Below are 22,307 nucleotides of genomic sequence, written 5' to 3'. Positions count from 1 at the left end.
ATGGCAGTGCAACATGGAGATTTCCATAGACAAGGACCTGCTCCCTATATAACCAGCTCATCTAAGGTAACGAACACACAAGGGTTCTTATTTTCCGGTGATTTTACACCAAAGAGAACATACTCATTATACAATATTCCATGGCTGCCAACATATCCCCTTAAATCCTACACGCTGGACCTTTAAAGGTTCATGTTGATACTGGATATCAGGTATTTGGCCCCTGCATCAAAACATAATGTCACTCAAACTGTCCTTTGGACCTCAGGCTGACCTCTGTGTTTTGAATCTGTCTTGTTTTTGTTCCTCTGTGTGACACTTTGACTGTATTCAGCTCCCCCACCAGGGTTTAGCAGTAATCCAATATCACCGTCACAGAATCATATTGTGAAGAAACCCTGGTATTGCTTCTCAGTTCTGTCGTAAGAAAAGACATAAAGTAAATGAACATCTCTCAGAAAATGAGACCTGGAGCAGAGCTGGGGACTGGAAGTGGAGTTAATTATAGTCAGGTGTGATATGTTGGGCTTTTTCTCTGATGTAATAGTAATATCTTAGATGTATAAGGATGTTAGGTGCTGGAGGATGAATGAAAGAGAAGAAAAACTGCTGCCTCGTGGCTGCCATTAGCGCTCCTCTCCCCGAAATGTAGCTGAATTAGTTACAAGCTGGATGAATTTGTGATATAACAGTCCTGGTTGCAGCCTGGTGGTGGTGGGAGGGGAGGGGAGGAAGGTGGTGGCGATGGCTGCTGGTGAAACCGATCTGTCAGCCCCAGTTCCTGTTTCTGGGATCTGGTGACAAAGCCTCGGCCAAGCTCTCCTCTCCCACCTGCTGTAAATAATAACAAGGTGACAAAGACAAGAGAGGGCGAGAGAGAAGAGCGTCATCATTGTGGCTTTTTTTAGTTCATGATTCGTCGTGTTATGAATATTTTTTTTTCTACAGTGTGAATGGCTGTAACATCAGCGCATCCTTCCTCTTCTCCGGCACTAATAAGTGTGAAAGATGCCAGACAAGATGTCCTCCCAGCTGATACGTGACTTGCCCATCCAGCATGTATTTAAAGACTCCGAACCGCTATTACAGTCTTATGATATTAGCTCACCCTGTGATTAAAAGGCACAACAGCTATTTAGTTTGTTGTCATCGACCCAAAGTCATGGTAAACAGCTGCAGCGCGCCCAATAACAACCCAGCTCCAGTCAGAACGCCTTCACAGGTGCTTTTCAGGGATTCGTTTGAAAAACAACTTTTCATGTGCAGTCGTACTTGACACCAGATGATTCCGGGATGTGAAGCTCGAGCAGTTTGAGAGTTACTGGAGGTGTCTCTGGATAACGGTGCCAGCCAAATGGTTCAATTATTCAAGGGAAATATTAATGTTTCAGTCCAGTGAAGGGTGCGATGGGTAGAATTTGCAACTGGCAAAGGAATGACGGCATAAAATTTCTAGTCTTTTTGTCGGTTATTGAGCACTAAAATCTTATTTTGTCAGGGTTGGATGCAGTTTCCATTTATTGAGCATGAGTCTGATAGTACGCCTGTGTCGCCATTTTGTTTTTGCTTCACTAATTGAATAGCTGAAAAAAAAAAAAAAAATCAGTGCTTAAGTATTTCCATATACCCATTTTCATCCACTTATCCAGGGCCAGGTCGCGGGGCAGCACCCCAGATGTCCCTCTTAAATATTTACTATAATTAAGTCTCCTAATCTTGACACTATAGATCTGCCTTATTTTTTCTTGTTTCAAGCTGCTGTCACATTAATTTAATAAGACAGAATTTTTATTTGTGCAAGAAAAAAATTATGTTAACTTCACAATTTTTCTTGCAATGCTCAAAAGTTGTTTTTTAGTTTTGGGATTTCAATTCTTTTTTCCCCCTCATAACAGCTCATTAACCTAATTTGAAGAATATATAAATGAAATTCCTTCCTTCTCCCATTTTGCAGGTGGGCAGTGGGCACCATAGCCTTGTTTCCACCGAGCAGTACGGTACAGTTCGGTTCAGTACGCTTTTTTTCTGTTTCCACTGTGAAAAGTTGTGGATGGTACCAATGGAACCGTTCCATACCGTCCCCATGTTTGGTCCCCCCTCTGTTGGGGTACCTAGCACACAGATCTGGTGCTAAAAGGTGGAGCTGTGAACACTGCAGTCTGTTGATTGGTCAGTAGAGGACGGTCACTCTGCTCAGGGCTGAGTTGTGGCTGGTTTTGAGGCTCATGTAACCACTGTTCATACTGTGGAGAGTTTTATCAGTAAACTGTAACTATAAAATGAAAGGATGTTTTGCTGCCTCTCACAGCAGCTGGAGTCTGAGAAAAAATAACTTAATTCACTGGGCCGACTGCTGGTGACTTTTAAGGTGGAACGTTAACTTGTAATGTTACTCAATGCATGAGGTGACGACGTGAATCCATCAGCACACCTTAAATTTCACTGTGACAACTTTGACCGTCACTTTAGTTTTTATATGACATACACTTTTAGTAATGAGTGGATCCTCAAGTGTTTATATATATTAATTTCAACCACATATATTCTAATCCTCACTCGGAGAAATAAAAAAGCATCGCAGAGTGTTGTTTCTGTGGGCTCCAACAACACTAAACCCCTGAGCTTGCCTGAGAAGGACTAAATGCACAAACCTGCTATTTTTAAATATCCCATGGAGAGAGACTCTCACTGCAGTCTGTTTTATTTTGTTCTGAAAATGTCATTTATCGTTCTGTGGACGATAAACGAGGTGCAGACTGATAAAGGAGGAAATACAGTGAGTGCTGGACGGAGCAGTGAGTGACAACAACCCCGGCCACATTTAAGAGCACTGTTTGCAGTGGAAACACTAGGGTCTAGGTACCATGTCTGAAGGGTTACTGTTGGTTCCAAAGGTACCATACTGAAAGTGTTTGGTGGCAACAGGGGCTAAAGTTTCACAGTGGGGAAAAAAAGTGTACCGAATTGGACTGAACCGCACCGTACTGCCACTAATACACATTACCGTCAACCAGCTAGCTAGCTAGGTAACTTAGCAATGATCTACACACAAGGACCTTGTCCTGGAGTTGTTGCTGCACCAGTTCATCCCCTAAAACTACTAAAACATTGTTTCACCCAACTAACAAAGAACTTTTCTATCAAATGTAGGCCAGTCTACATCAACAGCTACTAACGGTTACAACCTAATACCATATTTAAAATCACATGTGAGCCAAAAATTGACATGCAATATGTGGATTAATGAAAGTTAATTGTCATGAACTGAATATGTACTATCGTCGCCATGTTTCTGCACATATGACGTCAACTCTCAAATTGACAAACGTGTAATTCATGGCACAATTGAAATGGGATAAAGGAACAACTTGTCTTTTGCTATCATCTACTGTACTTTTTTTTCCGAAATAAGGCGGTGGTCCAACAGAAGGGGAGGGACTTCACCTCTCCAAGCGCAGGAATTTAAAGCACCAAATTATTTACCATTGCAATAGCAGAGCCACGTTGTGCTCACCACAAAGGTCTTTGGCATTAATGTTTTTCAGATGATGTGACGTACTTTGAGTTATCTGTGTTTAAAAGTGAGTCTCTGTGTGCTTGTGCAGGAAGTTACTTCGCCAGCCATTTCATCATGGGGGGAGAGAAGTTTGACTCCACACATCCGGAGGGCTACCTGTTTGGGGAAAACACAGACCTTAACTTCCTGGGGACCAGACCTGTGGCGGTAGGTGTTCTCACACAACTAACAGCTGTATTAAATGTTAGAACTCCCAACAGTCTCACCACAAGTTTGACACAGTGGCTATAACGGTTCTTCGAGTTTACCCAGTTTTTTAGAAATTTTAGCTATTCAGATTTGGGGTTTTTTTGTTTTTTTTTAATTTGTCCATTTTAAGGGAGACTTCTCGCTTGCCTAGCCCATGTTTTTGTCAGAAGATTCCAAGCTGAAGAATTAACTTCTAGTCTCGTAATTAAACAAAACTGCAGATTAAAAGTTATAAAAGTATGAATACACAAAGGGGAAGATAAAGAAAGGATCTCAGCCTGCAGCTAACAAGTATTCACAAAGTCACAAACAACCTTCTCCTCTCCTCTGATGCCGGAAAACTCTACATACTCATCCTACGTACTTGACGTGAACGCAGCATTTGACACCATCAGCCATTCCGTCCTTCTTTCCCACCTTGAAACCGCTCTCAGCATCACCAGTACTGCTCTCTCCTGGCTCAAATCCTACCTCTCTGACAGATATCGGTTCATCAACATAAATAATAGCAATCCCCCCTCTGCTCCCCTCTGCCAAGGTGTTCCCCATGGTTCAGTTCTCGGCCCCCTCCTCTTCATCCTGTACATTCTCCCATCGGTCAAATAATTCGCCATCATGGACTTCAGTTTCACTGCTTTGCCAGTGACATTCAGCTCCACATCTCTACCAACGCCATCACTCCTGCCACTCACTCCACCCTCACTAACTGCATCACGGAAATAAAATCCTGGCTGCAAACCAACTTCCTCAAACTTAACTGTGACAAATCAGAAGTCATCATCATTGGTCCCAAATCTCTCATCAAATCCACCCAATGCACCCATAACTGTCTTTGAGTATCCTGAAAAACGCAATATAAATCCCATGTATTATTATTTATTATTATGTTTTCTTTTTTGATAAGTGTTTGTGTCAGAAAATAGTGAAAAGTATCAAACAGCCCAACATGATATCTTGAAAACTGCTTGTTTTATTCAGCTAGCTGACCAAAACCAAAGATAATCATTAATAGAAAAAAAAATTCACATTTGAGAAGAAAAATACAGCTTTTTTTTCATATTTCGGCTTGACAGATGACTTGATTGTCAAATTGTGAATCAACTAACAGATCTATTGACCCGAAGGTGCAGCCGTCTCCTCGTCATTAAATCATGAAACAGAAGTTGATAACATTTCAGCAGGCGTGACTCCTGCAGTGTCAATTAACAGGCTTTCAAGCTGCCACTGATTTAAATGTATTTCAAAGACTCATCCTGTCAAACTAATTAAAAGTGAAATGACAGTCTGCCGGCTCCCCTCACACAGAGAGGCTGATAAGCGGCGGCTCCTCCGGAGGGTTCGTTCAACCTAATCATGAACCTGAAGGTCAAACTAATGAGAGCTGCAAATCAAAAAGAGCTCGAGTCCGCAGAGGAAAGAGAGAATTTGTCACAGACTTAAAGCCTTGAAGGGAGCTGAAGACGTTGACTAAGTGAAGCTGATACGGAGAGACTCGGCTCCATCCCTGTGTGTGCTAATCTCAGTCGCAGTGCTGTTTTTGTCTAGACTGGGGCTAAAATTAGGAGTGCAGTTTTTCTCCCGATTATGTGGGTGTTTGTAATCCTCCCGTGGGCACAGGATGCAGCTGGTGATTTTTTTTTCTTCTTGTATGTGTGTCTGAAGCTTTACCAACATTATATAATGGTGGTTTCTAAGCAGATGGTACCGTGGAATCATAAAACCAACCGCAGTTGTCGTGTTCTCTCAGTCTCCTGCACCGCTCTACAAATATGATAATGGACGGGGCTATATTTAGAGGTTTCAGAAACTCCTGCCCGAAGCACAGATACAGTCAAAATGGATTTTTAGCCATGCTCGCAGCACTGACGGTTGGTCAGTCCTTCTCTCTGGTCTGGACTGATATATCTCATCAACTATTGGATGGACTATCATGAAATTTTGCACAGACATTAATGATCCTAGAGAGGATGAATCCTACTGACTTGGATGATCCCTTGACTTTACTAACAATAAGGTTAACATTTGGGGTTTTTAGTGAAAGGTCTCAATTTAGTACAGTGGACTCTAGTGTTGTCTGCGTTGTGTTGATATAAAGAGGCCCAGACCGTGGATATCTTAGGAGGCAATTTCCATTTATTCCTGACAACTCTGACAGCACGAGGTAAAAACAAAATTTTCTGTCAATTACGACCATATAACTCCAGCCCCCTCACACTATAGGACCACTACAAAGTCCCTTCCTCATGCCATCTTTGCATTTTTACATGTTTAAACAATGGCAGCACCATTTTGCGCCGATGTGTGATTTTAGACAGCATCCCGGCATCAGCTAAGCAGGAAAACAGGAGGCGTGAGGATCGTGACTCTAAATACTAAATAGCTTTCCTTGGAGTGGTCCTCCTAAAATGAACTGTGGGGATGAGGAGGGTATGTCTTGCTCATTTTGGTGGGAAAGGTTAAAAGAGTTAATTGTTCAAGTTTTGACATATAACTTTATCTTAATTCCTTTATTAAGGTGTTTGTTAAGACGTCAGCATTTTGACATATTAGCAAGGTGTGGACAAAAAATAGCTAACAAATGTTGGTCCGCTAATGTGCTGTGAAAGATTAGCTTGTTTTGAATAGAGATTTTTGTTTTTTGTTATGAAATAACTGCGCCAGTTTTTTTGCTAAGGGGAAAGAAGTTAAAAAAAACACCAGAAAATCAGTTTTATAATGTCTATATTTTGTCAAACTTGCTTAGCATCAGCATATTAGCATGTTGGTCATTGTTAGCTTATTAGCATGCTGTTGTTTGCATTTAGCTCACAACACAGCCTCGCAGAGCCGCTAGCATAGAAAAACAGCTACATTGTATGTGCTAGTTTTGGTGGTAAAAGGTAAAAGGAGTGATTTGTTTAAGTATTAAAATATAACTTAATTTTAACTCTTTTATAAAGACGTTTGTGAAGGCGTCAGCATTTTAACATTAGCAGGGTGTGGAAAAACAGATTTCATGCTGAAAAACGTTGGCCAGCTAATGTGCTGTTAAAGATTAGCTTGTTTTAAGTGGTGACTTTAGTGTGTTGTCAGCGAAGTAATCATACCGATTTATTTGCTAGCATGGCTGTACACTCTTAGTACAAAGATATCATTATTGAAACGGACTTGTAAATTCTGAGAAAAATGCCCACGGTTATTTGAGAACAGTCTTTTTATTTAAGTCTGAGTATGTGTGAGGAAGTACAGACTCTCGCTCTGATGTTTCTTGATTTATAATACCTTATAAGACCCACAGTGTTGCCTGTGAGTTTCTTAATGAATGGCTCTTTTCAGCATCTGTTACTCCGTGTGTGTTTGCTTGTGTAGTTTACAGGCGTGACTCCCGCTGAGCCCAGATGTGTTAAAGTACTGAATACGGTGCCATTCACTGCCACACAAACACACTTATATACACACACACACGGACAGATGAGGGGTTGTAGTGTGGAGGTATCTGACCACATCCTGCATGTTTCTCCTCCAGTGATCCTCAAACCACCTCAGCTCTGCCCTCATGCTCAGTCAGCAACTTCAGGCTTCAAACACACAACGAGAGCGCTGAGAAGTGGACCTTATTTTGGGTCAAGTTTAAAGGTTATGTGTCAGATTGACATCAGGGTTTTTTAATGATCAGGTTGGTCACGACAGAAAGTATTTCACATTCTTATCTGTGACTTGACGCTATCAAAATTCTCCTGATGTTGTAAACGTCACCCATCTGGTCCTTGAAATAAAGACAGGCACTGTTTGACCCAGGACTTTTTACACTCCTGTGGTCCCTGCGTGTGCAGAAATGTGCCTAAACGCTGTCTGAAGTGTCAGCCTCGTCCCTGGAAAGACACAATCTGAGCAGATTTTTTTGCTCCGGCTCAGCACTTGTCAGCACGGATCTCGCTGGTGCTGACCATCCGAAACACTTGTGTTAAGGTTAAACCGGGAGCAGCCGCGGTCATTGTGTAACCCTGAATTCCCTGTGGTGAAGAGAGGAATGCTGGGGCGGTTTGAGGGAAGATGAATGCTACTGCTTTCCAGTCTCATAACATGTATTTCACATCTATAATTTGTTTGCTTTTTGTTTGCAGTTCCCGTACGCAGCCCCTCCACCTCAGGAACCAGTAAAGACGTTACGAAGCCTTATAAACATCCGCAAGGACACGCTGCGGCTCGTACGGTACGCACCTCAATCCGCCTAAACACATACGTAACCTCTCACTGCACCACTGAGGTCTAATTTAATGTCCACTGGGCTATTTTTAGACAGCAATCCACAACAGCTAATTTAAGGCATAGTGTCATATCATTCATGTTTTTACTTGTAGGTCAAGCTTTTACTGTCTTCAGACGCATTCATGAAAAAAAACAATTAAGTTTAACAATATAACATCGAATTAAAATATTCAATGTAAACTCAGAAGCACAAACAGTCACATACACAGAAAATAATGCTATGAGAAAATTAAATGTAAATTTCACCAGAATATATTTCTCACATGCTTACAGTGTATAACAGTGTTTTTTAATTATCATTAATATGATTATATATATTTTTTTGTCCCCCTCACAATTTTATTTGTCTTTGTTTTGTCCTTTTAAAATATTTTAATCTATTTAAAAAATCAGTAATATCTATTTTTAGTCTAGTTTAGTCGTATTATTATTTTTATTGTTATAGTTTTTTTAATCGAATTTATTGTGTTTTATCGTCACTATTTTTGTTCTTTTTTTATTTATTTTATCTAGTTCTTTAATCAATTTATTCAAATTTTATTTCACTCTGCTTTAGTATTATTACCATTATAGCTTTTAAATCTATCTTATTACACCTGTACCATTCATATTATCTCTCGCTCATTGAACTCAACTTGTTAAATTGCTATTTTTTTGTCTTTTTGTTGTTTTTTTAACAATCTATATTTGTTCTGTCTTGTCAGTCATCTTTAAAGCACCTTGAACTGCACTAACGTGTATGAAACGTGCTATACTAGTAAAATTTGATTGATTCATTCATGTAAAAAAATATATAAAAAGTAACTCAAGAAATTGACTTTACATACGTTCATTACATGACATCAAACAATAAATGAATCCGCCCTTTGCAGATCTTTCCTGTACAATTACTGAGGCTTTAAACACTCTGTAATTTGGTTTCATGCCTGTTTTATAACTGCAGTAGATGGAGTTGGGATCCCGCTCAGATTTTTGTTCTCCACTTTCAAACCGCGCTCACCTCCTTTCCTCACATGTAGGTGCAGCGAGGACCTGAAGCTGCCAGGTGACGAGGCGGCAGGGAAGAACAGGGCCTGCTACAACGTAGAGTTCACCTTCGACGCCGACACGCAGGTGGCCATAACCATCTATTACCAGGCCATAGAGGAGTTTCACAATGGAGTGCCAGTGTGAGTACAAACATGTTTACTAGGGAACTAATCGGTATTTGCTGAAATCCACTAACCAGTCACTTTGTTCAATATCTATATTTTTAATTTAACTGATCACTACACGTCTAGTTTCAGTCAGTAGAATTTGCCTGTTATAGTGTGTCTGTGTCGACTGAAAGCGAAAGTATTAGTGACTCTGCGATGGTTCCAGAAAGAGGAGCAGCTTCAGTAGTGTGGAATAAACTGTGTCGTCCCGAATGTTTTATGAACAGCCCCGGACTTCTCAGACTCTTTTAGTGACTTACTGCTCAGAGGGAACTCATTCAGCGGCTCCTCTGGCAGCAGCACAGCGTCTCTCCCTCTCCTCTCTCACCGAGTCGGTGTCGTCAAGTGATTTTGTCATAAACCTTTGGTAATGTAAAGCTACGTGACGCTCACAGCTCGACAAAAACTCCATATATGTGAATGTGTGATAGTTGTGGTATCATAACAGCCTGTCACAGGTTATAGTGTGATGATTAGAGGAGAAATGGCAGAGCATAAAGATCCAGGTGGAAAAAGAGGGAAATCACCTGTTGATTTATATATGTCGATCCCAGGGGACATTTTTTGTATTTGGGAGCTGTTTAAATGTGTAATTTGTGGTAGATTTTATTCAGTTGAACTATTAATATTGTAACAGAATCTGAATCTCACTCTGAGTTACTGTTCTTCAGATCATTTTAGTTTAGTTTTTACTGTAAAACTGTATCACTTGTTTTGCTGCAGTTCTGTTTTCTTAAATTAATAACAAAATGTTTTGTTTTAACTGATTTGTCATATTGTCAAGAATATCGTTATCGCAAAAATACCCTGAAATATCAAGATATTATTATAGGGCCATATCGCCCACTCCTAACTTCCACTCAAATGTTGAAAAGGTAAAATCTGTGACCTCTGTACAGGGTTCCTATGCAAGTATGGAAAGTATGGAAAAGTATGGAAATAAATTTGATCAATTTCCAGGTATTAAAAAGTATGGAAAATGAAAAATAAAGTATGGAAAAATATTTATGTTTCCAGACTATTACCACTGTTCTAAAATACTGTTTTCTAAAATACAAAATTAGGTATTTCCAAAAATAATTTAATCAATCCGGATCGTGTTTTATGCCGGGCCAAGCACAGTTTGTGTGAGAGCAAACGTCTCAGAAAACATACCGCCCCTTTTACAAGAAGACGAGTTTCACATGGTTCACAATGGATGGCTTGACAGTACCGTATATAAATACTGGTTGGCCAAGGAAGGACGTTTCGTTACTGCATCGCTTGCCTCAGCCCAGACATTGAACTTACCTGAGTTTTTATTTGCATGCCATTATGGTACTTGGCTACAATCGCCTATTAAGAATAATTAAATATGATGTGAAATATGATACACTGATATATTTACTCAGATGTCGCATATTCTCTGAAAACAAAAAAAAACCGCAGAGAAGTCTGGAATTTAGGGTATGGTAAAGTATGGAATTTTGAAATTCCAAATGTGTAGGAACCCTGTCTGTACAAATGGACAATTTAGAAACTTTCAGGATTTAGCAGATAATTATGGTCTATTAAACCTAGAATTTTACTGTGTTTTTTACAACTTAGACACAAAACTAATTGATTCAAAAAGTGGTTTAAGCGACCACGTCCTGATATTGATAAGCTGAGTGATCCATATTGTTCACCTCCGTCATGTATTTGGTCCACTGACTGACTGTATCTGTGTATCTCCTGCAGTTACCTGCCTCAGGACAGCTCTCTGCAGTCTGAGACGGTGCACTTCAAGCGAGGAGTGTGCCAGCAGTTCTGTCTGCCCTCACACACCGTCAACCTCAGCGAGTGGGCTGACGAGGAGGTAGGCAGCTCCTGTCTGTACTCTGAATACTGAAACACACGTCTGTGCGAGGCTGCCGCGAAACCATTTTATACACAAGGTCAGATAGATATCTGCTCCGTCTGTCTCCTCAGCTGCTGTTTGATATGGACAAAGAGGTTTTCCCCATGGTGGTGCAGGCTGTCGTGGACGAGGGGGAAGGTGAGTGTTTATCATACTGATGGTCTGAGGTGGAAGAGGAGCTGCAGAATTTTAAGCCACTGTCCACTGTGTTTTGTCTCTGCAGAACATTTGGGCCACTCTCACATACTGCTGGCTACGTTTGAAAAGGTAAATAAGATGCTGCTTATCAGAGAAGCTATCAGACACTGCCAGGGTTCTCAGATGGAGCTCAAACAATCAGTTTATCAAAAAGATTCTTTTCTGTACCTATTTTTTTTATAACTGATCAATTGTTTGAGTCACCAAACATCCACAGCTTCTAAAAGTGGGTATATTCTCCTCCTGCTTCTCATGACTGTACGTTTGATATCTTTGGGGTTTTTATAACTGATAACAGTGTGAAGACAGACACCGCTGTGTGGTTATAAAATGATTCTTATCTTGGAAACTGGGGTGTAGTGATATGTATGTAAAGATTAGGGGGATTTAGTGGTGTGTAGAGGTGAGGATTGAAGGTGAAATGTCTCCCAATTAGAATTCCTTCAGTATTGTTCAGGAGGATTTTAACCAGGAGCCAAACTACCTGAGGTCTCTTCCTCCCTGAAACAGGCAAGGTAACTTCAGGGTTAACTCTGGGTTTTCAGTGCTATGAAGCTGGTGCTCTTTTTACCAGGATAAATCACCGTGGTAACTGATGCTGAACAGCTAATCTGGACTGTTAACCAGACAGCTATCGCAAGATTACTGTCAAAGTGAAGAAAAGTTAAAAAACGTGATGATTGTCCGGCAGGTTCGGCAGTTTTCTGTGATTTCTAGGCAGATGTATGGACTCTGATCTCTGTTCAAGGCTAACCTGATGCTACAGAGAATGATTAATAACCAAAAAGATGTTGGTGTAGTAAACTATCTCCACATCCAGGCACTCAGCAAAGGCAAAACTGCTGTCTGACATGTGACTAACATGTAGAAACATCAGAAGTCCTCCATACAGCATTAAAGGGCAGATGCGTCAGATGCGGTGCAGAAGAATGAAACATGACTTAGACGAAGTAATGAACAGCTGTTTCTTTCATTGGCAGCACATGGACGGGAGCTACTGTGTGAAGCCTCTGAAGCAGAAACAAGTGGTAAATACACCTGCTTTCCTTCCTTCATCCTTTTGTGTCACATTTTTATTTAATGTGTTTAAAAGACAAAGAGACACCAAAGCTTTATTTCCCTCTTGAACATTAAGCCTGAACCCATGAGACCTGCAGCTTTTGTTCTTCACTGTGTTCCTTTTCCCAGGTGGATGGAGTGAGTTATCTGCTGCAGGAGATCTACGGGATCGAGAACAAATACAACAGCCAAGAATCAAAGGTAGAAATCACACCAGGGATTTTTCTGTCTCATCATCTGAGTGTGTCAGAAGAAGCGACGTGGATGACTCTTTCTTCCTAACATTTAACTGTTTTTATCTCCAGGTTGCCGACGACGAGATCAGCGACAACAGTGCAGAGTGTGTGGTGTGTTTGTCGGACGTGCGAGACACGCTCATCCTGCCGTGCAGACACCTGTGTCTCTGCAACGCCTGCGCAGACACTCTGCGCTACCAGGCTAACTGCTGCCCCATCTGCAGACTGCGTGAGTTCCCGCCGACCATCGAGAAGTTCTTTCCAAAATGAGAAAAGATCGTTAATATTGATAAAAGCTGCCTCCAAAGCGGCAAGAGCGTTCCTGGTTTGAACCGAGTTTGCATGTTCTCGCTGTGTCAGTGTAGGTTTTCTCCAGGTACTCCAGCTTCCTCCCACAGTCCAAAGACATGCAGGTTAATTGGTGACTCTAAATTGTCCGTACGTGTGAATGTGAGTGTGAATGGTTGTCTGTCTCTATGTGTCAGCCCTGTTAAAATTGAAAAAATTGAAGAATTTCTTTGCAAAATGAGAAAAGAATGTTAAAATTGATCAAAGCTGCCTCCACCACCGTTATTACTCCCTTAGACATTTAACATTTTTACTTTATCACAGTAAAAAAGTACAGTATTTCAAGCCTAATTTGGTACAGAGGAATCAAATGCGACTTGGGTGTGTGTCATTCAAAAATATCTTTTTCAACGACATTTTTGCCAAGCAGGAATCACTGTTACAGCTTATTAGACTCAGCTGGATCAAAAAGATACGCATGTGTTCGCACTCAAATATGCCTGTTTTTTTTTTGTTTTGTTTTTTTTAAACATCTGGAACCTCCCATCTACAACGGGCTTGAGACGCACCCTTGTTGAGGACTTGGCTCAGATTCCATTATCCATTAGCCATTATCTACTCACCCATATGCCGAGGGAGGCTCAGGTGAAGTTTTAGAGTCCTCACAACACTTGCGGAGATCCAAGGGGAGAGGGGGTAGCAGCACAACTCCACCTAATGGAGGCTTACGGCGCCCCAGATTCAAACGTCCAAAAACACATAAGTGAAACCACAAAATATCTCCATACTGCTCATCTGTAGTGAGCCAAGTGTCCTGAAGCCCTGACATAAAAAGTTGTTTGGAAAAACGTCCTTTAAACTCTGTTTTTAGCCTCATTGTAGCCTGCAGCTCTAACTGCCTCTCTGTGCGTGTGAAACCAGCAAAAGCCCGTGAAGACACATGAACATGGTGCACAGATCTCATGGTCTCACGCAAGTGTGCACACGTGAGTGCGGTGTACAGAGAGGCAGTCAGAGCTACAGGCTTCAGTGAGGCTAAAAACAGAGTTCAAATGACATTTTTCCAAACAGCTTTGGATCACTACGGATGAGCAGTATGGAGATATTCTCTGGTTTCAATTATGTGTTTTTGGACGTTTGAATCTGGGGCGCCGTCAGCCTCCATTAGGTGGAGTCGTGTTGCTACCCCCTCTCCCCTTGGATCTCCGCAAGTGTTGTGAGGACTCTGAAACTTCACCTGAGCCTCTATCCGCATATGGGTGAGTAGATAATGGCTGAATTTTCATGTTTGGGTGCACTATCCCTTTAAGGAATCTGATCCCGCTTGATTCGGCAGTGGGAACCTCTTGTGACCACATGCCTTCGCTAACGTCGACCCCAGCAGGATTCAAACCCTGGACCTTCCGCATGAGAGATGAGTGCTCTAACCACTACATTGCTTGCGACATGCCCAAAAAATCCTCATCACTTCCTCACTTGTATATAGAAAACTTCAAAGTTCATAAGCTTCAATTTGAGTCCAAGATCTTGAAAATTATAAGACAAAGAAACTATGCAGTTCTCAACGTAGTGAAACACACTGTTAGTGTGTTTGTTAGTTTGTTTCCCTAACATGAACATTGCTTTGGATGTTAACTAAATCTTCTGTCTCGTCCTGACCTGAATACATCTGTTTTCCTCCTAAAGTGTAAATGTCACTGTCAGTGCAAATTATTTTAGTACCACAGCTTATTTAAATCTCTTTTATTCACCATGTTGTTCTTAAAGCATTCAGAGCTCTGCTGCAGATCCGAGCCATGAGGAAGAAACTCAGTCCTCTGTCACCCACCAGCTTTAACCCTGTCATCACTTCACAGACCTCCGACTCAGAGGAACACTCGGTGAGACAGAGTCGACACACACACACAAGAAAAAAACAAACGTTGAATAGATAAAAAATAATGATCAGTCTCAGTAAACTCACCAGTGTCCTCTCCTGGGTTGCAGGCGTCGGAGCACATCCCTCCAGGCTACGAGGTGGTGTCGCTCCTGGAGGCGCTGAACGGCCCCCTCAACACCTCTGTGGTGAATCCTCCCCCTCTCCACTCCGGCCCCAGCCACGTGTCCGGAGCGCTTCCCCCGTACAGCAGCGAGCCGCACCCGGCACCAGCCCGCTCCCTCTCCCCTCTAGACCACTCCAACTCCAGTCAGGGACTCAAACTCAAGAAGAGTGGTTCCAAGTGAGTAACAGAGACAGTCGAAAATAGATTCGTTCATTTTAAATGTTAACGTCACTGCCACGAATTTCCAATTTCCCTTTTTTTGTATTATTGTTTTTTATACATCTGATTTTAGACATCAATTAACTGGCTTTTGTTTGAACCATGAACAGTACTCGTCGTTATAACCACATCCTGAGATCATATGTTGTCTGGTCGTGTTGTTTCAGTTCAGGTACGGGTGCATCAAACCCTCTCCCGTTATTTCCGTCTAAACCTCGTCCATTATGTTTACGTCAGGTCACTTTCCCAGAATTCCTCTGTACTTCCCGAGGAGGAGGATGAGAAGTCTTGCAGTGAATCGGAGGCCTGTCGCCACAAACTCGCCGTGGACCAGCAGGAGGTGTGTGTGTGTGTGTGTGTGTGTGTGTGTGTGTGTGTGTGTGTGTGTGTGAGACACAGAGACAGACACTGCGTATGTGTGCCCGTCTGTTTGTGTGTTTGTGTTTGGAGGATGGTGTGGTGTTGTGAGCTCCTCTCATACCGCTGCTCCTGTTGTTTTACAGAACGGAGTGACTCCAGACAGCGAGAACCTGACTCTGTCCTCGTCTGGAGCCATCGACCAGTCGTCCTGCACGGGAACACCGCTCTCCTCCACCATCACCTCCCCTGAAGGTACACACACACACACACACACACACACACACACACATAATCACACATACGCACACACACACGTTTGTCTTTATATACTCACGGTAAACCTAGGGTAGATGGGGGATGCATGCCAGCCCACACACACACACACACACAGAGCCAAACCTAAACTGACAAAAATTCAACGTAGCACTGAAAACAATGAATGTTGTTATTTCCTAAATGCAGAATATGTGTTTATTGTTTATTTCTTCATGCTCTATGTCGTATATACTGTAATAGATGCTCATAATGTGTTAAGACTCATGTAACAAGACACGCGTCTTGTTACATGAATGTGATTTTACATGTCGGTCTCATGTCTTCACTTTTATGTAAAAACCTCAACAGCAGTCTCAAAAAACAGTATCTCCGGTCAGTCTGCACTTTAATGAATAATAGAACAAACTCAGTTGTCCTTACTTGAATATACACTCAGCGTCCACTTTATTAGGTACATCTTGCTAGTACCAGGTTGGACCCCTTTTTCCTTCAGAACTGCCTTAATTCTTTGTGGCACAGATTCAACAAGGTGCTGGAAACATTCCTCAGAGATTTTGGTCCATATTGACATGATGACATCACACAGTTGCTGCAGATTTGTCGGCTGCACATCCATGATGAGAATCTCCCGTTCCACCACATCCCAAAGGTGCTCTATTGGACTGAGATCTGGTGACTGTGGAGGCCACTGGAGTACAGTGAACTCATTGTCATGTTCAAGAAACCAGTTTGAGATGATTTGAGCTTTGTGACATGGTGCGTTATCCTGCTGGAAGTAGCCATCAGAAGATGGGTACACTGTGGTCATAAAGGGATGGACATGGTCAGCAACAATACTCAGGTAGGCTGTGGTGTTTAAACCATGCTCAGTTGGTACTAAGAAAATCTCCCCCACACCATTACACCAGCACCAGCAGCCTGAACCGTTGATACAAGGCAGGATGGATCTATGCTGTCATGTTGTTTCCACCAAATTCTGACCCTGCCATCTGAATGTGGCAGCAGAAATCCAGACTCATCAGACCAGGCAACGTTTTTCCAATCTTCTATTGTCCAGTTTTGGTGAGCCTGTGTGAACTGTAGCCTCAGTTTCCTGTTGTTAGCTGACAGGAGTGGCACCTGGTGTGGTCTTCTGCTGCTGTAGCCCATCTGCTTCAAGGTTGGACGTGTTGTTGGTTCAGAGATGGTCTTCTGCAGACCTTGGTTGGAACCAGTGGTTATTTGAGTTACTGTTGCCTTTCTGTCATCTTGAACCAGTCTGGCCATTCTCCTCTGACCTCTGGCACCAACAAGGCATTTTGGCTCACTGGATATTTTCTCTTCTTGGGACCATCCTCTGTAAACCCTAGAGATGGTTGTGTGTGAAAATCCCAGTAGACTCAGACCAGCCCGTCTGGCACCAACAACCATGCCACGTTCAAAGACACTTAAATCACCTCTCTTCCTTATTCTGATGCTCCGTTTGAACTTCAGCAGGTCATCTTGACCATCACCAGAGACTTCACACATAAAGCACGCCAAGGGTGAAGGACTTAAAGATATTTCTGAGGTTAATAACCATGAAAACAGTTTATCTACAACAGACCTAATAACATTTCTGTGTCACTTTCAGCACGGCACGAGTCTGAATTTAATGCCATCAGATTACAGTAAAGGTAGCTCAAGGAGAGCGAAATGAAATCTTGTTCTGCTCTCCAACATCAATATATTCATCTTAACCTCTTATGTACAGATGATAAACACAAGAACACAAGAGATAAACTGTAGCGTCCTGAATGTTTTATGAACAGCCCCAAACTTCTCAGACTCTTTTAGTGACTTGCCGCTCAGAGGGAACTCATTCAGCGGCTCCTCTGGCAGCAGCACAGCGTCTCTCCCTCTCCTCTCTCACCGTGTCAACAAAGCTTTAAAGATAACAATAAAAGTTTTCTTCTTTGCCCACCGTTCAGCAAGGACAACAATCTGCAATATGTGTTTTCTGTTGGCAGTAATTCTGTGAGTAGGGATCGCTTTTTTTATTTAAAAATCTCACTGGGCAACCAAAGACAAAAAAAAGTCCCCCAACTCCGAGTCCGACCGTGATGTGTGTCTCCGTCTGTCTGTCAGACCCAGTGAGCTGCAGCCTGGTCCAGTCAGTGATGTCCATGGCCTCGTCCCACTCGCAGCACTCCCACATCAGCACTGACACCATGTCCTCCATGTCAGGGTCCTACCTGGCCGGGGCCGAGGGCGAGCCCGGGGGGGACGAGGGGGAAGATGCTGAGGGCGAGGAGAACCAGGACGCCCCCATGGAGAGCCGAGGACCGTCGCAGCAGGACGGGGTGAGGAGTCCAGGGATGGATGGATGGATGGATGGAGGGTAAATCTGGTAAATCTTTGTCTCCTCATTGGACTGTCTCCCTTTGTGTCTTTACTTTGGTTCAGGAGTTTTCCCAGGAGCCAAAGGAACAAAACTACTCAGTGGCTGTAGAGGAGCAGGATTCAGAGGTGAGAGCAGGTGCTGATTCATGCTCATTTCATATTTTCATCTAATTCTTATTAAGTTTTACGAGCTTTTTTTTTTCCTCAGGGAAACGATGTCACTGAAGAGGACTGCTCCTCGCCGTCCAACGGGAAAGGTAACTATGGTGACCATCCCTCACCTTTCACCCCTGACCTCTCACCTCCCTTTGCATTTTGTTGCTCTCAGGCCATGTGAAAAAGAAATGCACCCTTTCATACAAACTAAGAACTGAGTGGTCAATCTTTATACTGTTGCTGTCAGTAAATCTTTTTGAATCATGGCTGAGCAATGACAACCCTTTCAAAATAAAGGGATCCTATTTCAGATACGTCCACTAGATGGGGCAGTCCCTTTAGAAATGCACGTGATGTTGGCTGAAACCACCTCAACCTGCAGCATCTGGACTGGAGTGAATGGCTTCTTATGCAGTGTGTGTGCACCAGAACCTCAGGCTACTTCACAGCGAAGGCTGAGCTCTTATGACTGACTTCATTGAAATATTATTACTGATTGTCCCACTGTAGTCTTCCTCTGTGGTCACAAAACTGGACTGGATGTGGGAAGAACTGGCTCCTCACATCTTATCCGTTGCCTCCATTATCTCGTAGACTGCGACCACAGCCTGACATCAGCAGCCCAAAGATACTGTCTGAGTCCCACCACGGACACCAGTCCTTGTCTTTAATTTGTGGAGGGATAGGCAGGAACATTAACTACCTCCTGTCGTGCACAGATTCAGAGACCGGATCCTCCAAAGTCTGGTTTAACTATATATCTTTAAATGTTACAGTTACGGCTGAAGTTTGTCAATGTCACATTTCTCCGCAATTCAGAACAGTTGCCAGTTGTCTGCCCAAAAGTGATTGCTGTTGTCAGCGCGACATCACAGTGATTTGGTCTATTTAGCAAACCAGTTTCCACCGGTTCTAAGTGGCACCATTGTAATCAAGGATGTCTCATCAACGGAGGGCGTTGCACAATGCTCAACAGAAGTAAACAGTGGTAGTATGATGGCGGATCGCACTGATTACCTGTGAGCTTTTGTTCTGTTATTACAGATATTTGGGTTCTTCCAAAAAACAAGCATGGACCACATTTTAATGAGAAGAAGGCGCCTTCTCCATCCTCTCTTTCCAGCCTGTAGAATATGACATGCCCACTGACATCATCACAGTTTGCACATCAGGTCAAAAAAACCCTGATATTTTTTGGGTTCCAGTTGAGTGCCAACTTTTCTGCGGAAATGCTCCGACTTGTTTGAAATTAGGTGCGCGAACCAGAGCGGAGCCTGTTCCGCATTAGTGAAAAGAAGTGTTAGGCCCCGATCACACAGGAAATGTTTTGCAGGTTGCAAAACGCGAGGTGCGCCCCACTGCCTTTTTTTTTAATTAAATGCCACTAGTGAAAAAAAAAACACTTGTTGCGCCTTTTTAATTGTTGCCAGGCAACCACGAACTCGCCTCCTTATTCTTCCTGTGTTATCAATCTACTGTTTATTTATTTTGGTTATTTGACAGTAATTAGTATCTAGTTCCTAAAATGTTGAGGCAGAGGGTACTTGCTGTAGCTCTGGTTGAGGGTCAGAGGCTGTCAGTAAATAGTTAGTTGGTCACAGGGAAACAGAGATCTGTGTGGGTACATGAGACCCTAAAAAAGAGGGTGGATCATGGGGAGTACCACCAGTTGGTCCAGGAGCTTCTCCTCCATGATGGCTGTTTCCAGGCATATTTTAGGATGACTCAGGGACAGTTTGACAACCTGCTGTCTATCATCAGGGCGTATAGCTCTGGGTATCCAGCAACCACTACCACCAGTTTCTCCTCCATTGTTTACCAACTGTAAACTTGTTGTCGTGACCACCACAGAAGGCCCGCCTCTCAAATCATCTGATTGGACAATGGGAAAAAAAATGACCAAAAAAGAGATGATGTGGGACATAATTCCACTTGGAGTTGAAGTTTTTCAACTCAAGGAGTTCAGAGTGCTCCGGCAAAAAAACCATGTGCCTAGAGCACAGAAACATGAGGCGCGTCGCAACGCAAAAAACGTGAGCAAAAGGTTTCATTCTCATTAAAAACAATTACAAAAAGCGCCTCCAGCTGCTGAAACACTTTCTGTCTGATCAGTGCTGATTAGGGTTGTTTCCGCTGTTTTCAGCAAAAAGCTCTAAAAACTGTTTGCACGCTACCTGCTTGCTAACATTTGCAAGCAGACTAGTAACACTCAAAATATAAATGATACAGTTTTGGAGTTAGAGATGGGAGCATTTTCCTTGTTTTAGGTGAGGCTAACCAGCTCTTGTCTCCAGCTGCTGCACCAAGCTAACACATGTCCCGCCAGTCTCTCTACGAAAATAAAAATGACCTGCTGATATCAACCCTGCATCCCTCAGACCGAGGACCCAGCTCTGAATCAGAATCAGATGGACTTTTATTTATGTCGTTCCTCTCTGTTACAATCAAGGTTTCCTTATTGGTAAATGTAATGCCCGGTAATTAAATAATTAGCAACAAATACCGACTGATTCCAATTGATCGGAGCATCCTTTCATTCACAACAGGAAATGAGCACATACAGGCATCCTGTGTGGTTCAGATGAGGTTCTGCTGCACACCAGGCGACTGACTGGCCTGTATTTGCATGATCTGCACCTCTATCTACTGGATATATTTGTGTGTACATGTGTATTTTTGCCTGTGGATTTACTGTATGTGTATCATTTATGTGTTTGTGCTCAAAAAAGCTTCGCAACATTTGCTGTTTTAGCTGCTGCATCATGAAGTGAAAGCTTCTTCATGCATCTGTGTGTGTGTGCATGTGTGTGTGCGTGCGTGTGTGTGTGTGTGTGTGCGTGCGTGTGTGCGTGCGTGTGTGAAAGAGAGACTGGTGGAGTGCAAAAAGAAGTGTTGTTGTGGTGGACAGAGAGAGAAGGTTTGAAGCGAAAACAACAAGGTCACCTTCATTAGAAAAAAGTTTGAAACATGTATATGTAAATTAGTTTCTCTGTGGATTGTGTGTGTGTGTTTGTGTGTGTGTGTGTGTGTGTGTGTGTGTGCGCCACCTGGGCCCAGACTGAAACAATCTACCTGTGTACCTGTGAGTTACCGAATGACCTTTCAGTTCTTTAGGAGACGAGCGGACCTGTGCTGCCTGACAGACTGTGAATGTGCACACGCGCTGTAGGATGTGTGTTTGCATCTTGTGCACCAGCAGCGCTGCCAGACAGCTTCTGTATGTGCCCTGTCTGTGTCTCTGTGCTGAGCTGCCAATCATCTAGTCATCCTCTTCCTCATTAGCACACACACACACACACACACATACACACTCAGGCTTGCTGCAGGCATGAGGCACTTGATGAAACCTGTCAGTATCTGTTATCTGGCCACGCTGGAAAAGGCAGGAAGATGCTCATCCAGACAGTTTATACTAATATTTCTGTCTCATTTGTCTGCTCGCCTGATTAATGAGAACATAGACACTAAAATCAGAAGATCATTCACTCCAGTGTGTCGTGCTAAAATATCAGCAAACACTGTTGAGTGACAAGTTAAGACATGAATAACATGTATACAGAGCGGTGGCTTCAAAACAAAATGGCAGGTAGTTTTAAAGATACAAGTCTGCTTATAAAATTCAAGGAAAACACAAAATATAACATATAAACTTTTATTTTAATTTTTGATTGAATTTATTTGGATTTATTTTCTATTCATTCATATTTTGTATTTATTTAAATATTTTATTTTTACTTATTATTTTGAGTTGTTATATGTATTTCTATATATTTTTTATTTATTTATTTAAATTAAATTAGCTGAATTTACATATATATGTGTTGTTTGTTTGTAAGTGGGCAACATGGAAAAATATGTCAATCATGATACACGTTTTTTTTTTTTTGTTTTTTGTTTTTTTTTTTGTGGATAAAAATGATGCAGCATCCTGTTAAATTTAATACCTGTCAAATCAATGTTATCTTATCACACAGATAATATAAAAATCAAATATTGCCCACAATAATTTAAGCAGAGGTATGA

The 22,307-nt window shown here is 42.3% G+C and overlaps 1 protein-coding gene across 7 annotated transcripts in view; it reads left to right on the top strand.

Moving 5' to 3' along the window:
• Positions 1-22,307, top strand: part of rnf157 (ring finger protein 157) — a 33,866-nt gene that overhangs the window by 3,520 nt on the left and 8,039 nt on the right. For 4 of the 7 annotated variants that reach the window (XM_049564063.1, XM_049564061.1, XM_049564064.1 and 1 more), the window contains exons 2-17: positions 3,606-3,724; positions 7,870-7,958; positions 9,034-9,183; positions 10,930-11,047; positions 11,161-11,227; positions 11,313-11,356; positions 12,268-12,315; positions 12,476-12,547; positions 12,652-12,811; positions 14,638-14,750; positions 14,857-15,089; positions 15,369-15,471; positions 15,635-15,743; positions 17,874-18,088; positions 18,192-18,254; positions 18,337-18,385. In XM_049564063.1, the coding sequence (XP_049420020.1) occupies positions 3,606-3,724; positions 7,870-7,958; positions 9,034-9,183; positions 10,930-11,047; positions 11,161-11,227; positions 11,313-11,356; positions 12,268-12,315; positions 12,476-12,547; positions 12,652-12,811; positions 14,638-14,750; positions 14,857-15,089; positions 15,369-15,471; positions 15,635-15,743; positions 17,874-18,088; positions 18,192-18,254; positions 18,337-18,385 (1,752 nt within the window). The other 3 variants (XM_049564068.1, XM_049564067.1, XM_049564062.1) reach the window with 3 other exon arrangements.

This window comes from Epinephelus fuscoguttatus, linkage group LG20, assembly GCF_011397635.1.
Source record: "Epinephelus fuscoguttatus linkage group LG20, E.fuscoguttatus.final_Chr_v1".
NCBI lineage: Eukaryota > Metazoa > Chordata > Actinopteri > Perciformes > Serranidae > Epinephelus > Epinephelus fuscoguttatus.
Note: the sequence above shows the minus strand (reverse complement) of the source record. Positions and strands in the feature narration are given on the sequence as shown.